Source organism: Trachymyrmex cornetzi, unplaced genomic scaffold (assembly GCF_001594075.2).
Source record: "Trachymyrmex cornetzi isolate Tcor2-1 unplaced genomic scaffold, Tcor1.1 scaffold206, whole genome shotgun sequence".
In the NCBI taxonomy this organism is placed as follows: Eukaryota; Metazoa; Arthropoda; class Insecta; order Hymenoptera; family Formicidae; genus Trachymyrmex; species Trachymyrmex cornetzi.
The window spans coordinates 125,797-130,616 of NW_017296702.1; the positions used below are offsets into that span (position 1 = coordinate 125,797).

General features: G+C 28.4%; 2 protein-coding genes across 2 annotated transcripts; one reads left to right on the forward strand and one right to left on the reverse strand.

Moving 5' to 3' along the window:
- The first annotated feature begins 87 nt into the window (after window positions 1–87).
- Non3 (Ribosome production factor 2-like protein Non3) lies at window positions 88–3,046 on the forward strand. Its single transcript, XM_018505458.1, has 6 exons — window positions 88–226; window positions 367–499; window positions 584–1,023; window positions 1,224–1,368; window positions 1,468–1,688; window positions 2,985–3,046. Exons 1-5 carry the CDS (start codon window positions 204–206, stop codon window positions 1,669–1,671), a joined length of 945 nt encoding a protein of 314 aa, XP_018360960.1. The 5' UTR covers window positions 88–203; the 3' UTR covers window positions 1,672–1,688; window positions 2,985–3,046.
- On the reverse strand, window positions 1,695–4,751 carry CysRS-m (cysteine--tRNA ligase-like protein, mitochondrial). The gene is made up of 8 exons (XM_018505457.1): window positions 4,385–4,751; window positions 3,774–4,069; window positions 3,330–3,540; window positions 2,864–3,129; window positions 2,653–2,789; window positions 2,233–2,355; window positions 1,852–2,109; window positions 1,695–1,782 (listed from the first exon to the last, which is right to left on the reverse strand). The coding sequence occupies exons 1-8, from the start codon at window positions 4,621–4,623 to the stop codon at window positions 1,744–1,746; spliced, it is 1,569 nt and encodes a 522-aa protein (XP_018360959.1). The 5' UTR covers window positions 4,624–4,751; the 3' UTR covers window positions 1,695–1,743.
- Window positions 4,752–4,820: the final 69 nt, after the last annotated feature.

Consider the following 4,820-nt stretch of genomic DNA (forward strand, 5'->3'; position numbering starts at 1 on the left):
CGCTCTTGACACTGAGTGCAGCCAGTGCACCCCAATCGAAAACGCTATTAATATCTAATTCTTGTTCCTCTATTCGCGCAGGCCCTTACCAACTGTACGGTGTGCAATCGAGCCATGTGTGTGGTTAGGTTATTTCAGGTTTATTCACTTTTACTGAGAAAAATATAAAATTGTAATTTTTAGTATCAATTTATTATTTCATCATGCCTGCTGTAAACAGAATTACGTAAGTTTGTCATGTATCTCAGTGTATTTACAGCATACAAAGTAATATTAAACATTATTCCTTAATATACATGGAATTGTATATGTAGGTTATTGTAGATTTCATTATGCATTATAATTTTATGCAATATGTTTTTATAGAAAGCCAATTACACATAAGGGTAAGAAAGCTATATTGAAGAAGGAGCCTAAGTTGATAGAAAATGCTAAAGAAGCTTTATGTCTCAAGGGTAATCGCACGTCACAAATCGTTACAGATATTATGAAGGATTTGGTAAGCAAATATAATTTTTATTGATGTTGCTTCAACTTTTATAGCAACAGACATTTTCAATTATAAATTAAATATATTTTCCAGTATGATTTGAAGAAACCTCATGTACAAATGATGAAACAGAAAAATGATATACTGCCATTTGAGGATATTACACCTATTGAAAAATTTGCTTTTAAGTATGATGCATCTCTTTTCATGATAGCTACTCATAATAAGAAACGTCCACACAATCTTATAATGGGTCGAATGTACGAGCATATGTTATTAGACATGATAGAATTTGGCGTAGAAAATTATAAAGGATTGAAAGACTTCAAAGTTGAAAAGATTACCTCAGGAATAAAACCATTGTTGATATTTAATGGTGAACTCTTTGAAAGTAATCATGAATATGGAAGGATCAAAAACTTACTCATTGACATGTTCCTTAGAGAAGAAGTTCAAAAGATCAGATTGCAAGGTCTTGAACATGTTTTAAGTTTTATAGCTGTCGAGAATAAAATACTTCTACGCAGTTATAGGTGAGATAAAAGTAAAAGTAAAAATTTATTTTTATTTTTTTCAACTTTTTATTGATTATTTAAATATATATATATATATATCAATAGTAAAACCATAAAAAAAGTCACGTAAAATAAATATTGCAATAACATAAATATGTAAAAGAATAGATTTGCGATCTTAACTTAAAGTGATCATATATTGATCTAATAATTTTTAGGATACTTTTAAAAAAATCTAACACGAGAACACCTAGGATAGAACTTGTGGAAATAGGACCACGTGCTGATTTAGTGTGCAGGCGTAACAAGTTTGCCTCTGAAGATTTATTCAATCGAGCTTGTCGGAAACCTAACGCACTCAAGGTATTGTTTTATAAATAATTCTAAATTTTCATAAATTATCAATTCAGTAAAGATGTATATTTTAATTTAATATAATTTAATAAAATTGTAATTTTATAGGCAAAGACGAAAAAAAATATTTCTAAAGATACATTTGGAACAACGTATGGCCGTATACATATTGGCTCACAAAATATTATCGGTATTCAGACAAGGAAGATGAAAGGCTTAAAAAAAACATTATCAGAAAAAAATACCCAAAAGAGAAAAATTGCTGATGATAATAACGACGGCGCAAAGAAATTAAAAGAAACTACGGATTGAGATATTGATCGATTGGGGTATTTACAATTAAATGAAAAGAATAATTTTAATACATTTTTATTTAAAATATGATTATTGTTTCCAACTCCAGCTGGTATCATTTTGTTTATCCTGCAATCAATGATAATATAGATCTCATATATAATCATTATTTTAAAACATGATTATAAAAATTTGTACCTTTAACGTAATCCCACAAGTAGATAAACATTTTCGTGCGTTGTCGCATTCTTTTAATAAAATTGTATCCTTTGGATTTTGCTCAAGTGCTCTGATTCTGACAATCATCCTGAAGTTTAGAAAATGATCAATAATATCTTCCATTTGTCTATTTTCTACTGTCAATTTTGTGGATCGTGAAATGCCTAACTTTGAGAGAATATTTGAAAGATAATTCGAAACTGCGGCAACCACGCTTACATTATTGCGAGATGTTATCTGCAATTAAAAAATAAGTAAATAGATTAGTAGATAGTATAAATAGTTTAGAGTATAAATAAGATTGTAATATTATAGATTATTAATTATTAATAGCATATTTCTTATACACATTCGATTTACATTATCCTGGTGAAGCATCTTGTTTCCTGTTCTAACAAGATTTATAATCGCATGCATTGCTTTTGAAGTGTCAAAATCATCTGCCAATGCCGAGTAAACTTTATTTCTTGTATCATGTAAAGTCTAAAAAACATTTAAATTAGCTTAATTATTTGTAGTAGCTACTGCAAAAAAGTTTCTTAAAATTTTATATATTAATATATTTATATTAATATATTTATATACATATACTTGAAAATATTTGAATATTATATATTAATATATTTATATACATATACTTGATTTAAAGAAAAAAAATCAATGTTTAGCTTTGTAATTTGGAATTTTGTAAACTTTATTGCATATTTGTATAAATAATAACATGATGTTAAAAAAACTAACGTATACGTAGTAACAATTATGAAAAAATTGATAACTTACTGTATATAAAAGATTTTCATCAATTTTACCGGTTTTAAATTTTCCAGCAACATAATTATCACAGTCATTTATGAAATTATCAAGTTTCTTGGTTACTGACACTGCAGTTTGTATAACTTCATCTGAAAATTCAATACCTGCAACGAAAAACTCAGTCCATTACAACTGGATTAAATTATATAAAATTGATGTTGAACATTATTATATGTACCATTTCGATAATGAGACAAAAGACAAAGCATTCTAAGATTATTTGCCGAATAGTTTTCGAGATAATCTTGTATGCTTATGGTGTTCTTTAGACTCTTTGACATCTTCACATCCCCTTTCAGACTTAAATGGCCACAGTGAAGCCAGTAATTAACCCACTGATCAACATCATGATAACAGCAAGATTGTGCCTCTTCATTTTCATGATGTGGGAAAGCTAAATCTATTCCACCACTGTGTATATCTATAGAATTTCCAAAGACTGTGCTGATAAAAACATACTACTATATAGATCGGTATTATCAAAAGGGTAAATATGTTAAAAAATATAAATTTTGCTATATTAAACAAATTCTGAAAATATGCATATTATTTTAAACAAATATATAAAAATGAATTTAGAATTAAGGTCGATACAAAAGAATTTTCATATAAAGTATATACAGAAGGAAATTTTTCAAAATTACCTTGCAATTGCGCTGCATTCTATGTGCCATCCTGGCCTACCATAGCCCCATGGAGATTTCCACGATGGTTCGTTTTTTTTTGCTGCTTTCCACAGTGCAAAGTCCAATGCTGATTTTTTACCAATAAAATTCTGATCATTTACAGTATCAAGTACAAGAGTTGATAATTTACCATATTTGTTGTACTTGCTGGTATTAAAATAAACAGATCCTGTAAAATCCATACAAAATAATTTATAAGGATGGCTGCTTTCCATTTGAGGACACAAATTGACACAAGTCTGCACAAATGTTCTATCCTTCTTGATATTCAGAGAGTGACAAAGATAGAACGACACTTGTGTCGATTTGTGTCGACTGTGTCTCCTAAAAGGAAAGCAGCCTAAATAAAAACTCAATACTTTTTTTATAGTGATAAGATTCAAATATTAATAAGTATCGTACCATCTGATGTAATGTAACCATCATCCTTGGCTATAAGCCTCTCAATAAACTGAATGATTTGTGGTATATAATCTGTTACTCTACAACGTAAATATGGTTCGCGGATATTTAATTTATTCATGTCTGCAAAAAATTCAGTCTCATAATGCCTTGATAAAGTCTCAAAATCTTTTCCACTTTCAATAGAACGTCTTATTATTTTATCATCAATATCAGTTACACCCATAACTAATAATACATCTATATTAAAATAATCTGACAAAATTCGACGAATAATATCGAATTTTATGTAAGTCCTACAAAAAATGATAAAAAGTAAATTAGTTTTTTGTTGTAATATATTTAAATCTATATATATTAAAAGTTTATTGGTATTTTTGAACTAAATCCATTTGTTATGATAAAAATAAACATTAAATAAATAAATATATATATATATAATATATATATATACAGGTAAAATTATAATAATTATAATGATCGCAAAGCATTCTACAGTACTATAAATGTAAAATAATTGTATTGAATTAAATACTAATCGTTTAATTAATAATTAGTTAAATATAACAATAGCAAACAACATAACGCAAAAGTTTATATATTTTTATTACGTTGCGTGTCCAATGTGTGCGGAGTCATATACTGTAGGTCCGCAGATATACCATTTCAAAATGTTTTGTGTTTTCAGGATCAGTGGTACTTTGCATTTCGTTATCGGATTATATATAGATACTTCGGTCTGATGTCCCACCGGTTTTATCCATTGTGGTCTGTCTCGACATTTTGCTTCGGTATTTACGAAACATTTGCAAATCCGATTCAACTTACGCATTATACGAATCGCATTCATCTTTATCTTTTTTTCCAATTAACCTTATAATCTTAACTTATAGTCTCTCTTAACTCTAATACCATTTATATTATTGGTAATTATTCAGAATACCTCCATCACCTCCGATTTCGATAAAATTAGGCTCATTCGACGCGTTTTTGCATGAAACGAAAGAATCTGGCAGAAAAAAGTGTCGCTCTGCCTCGCGAACCGAG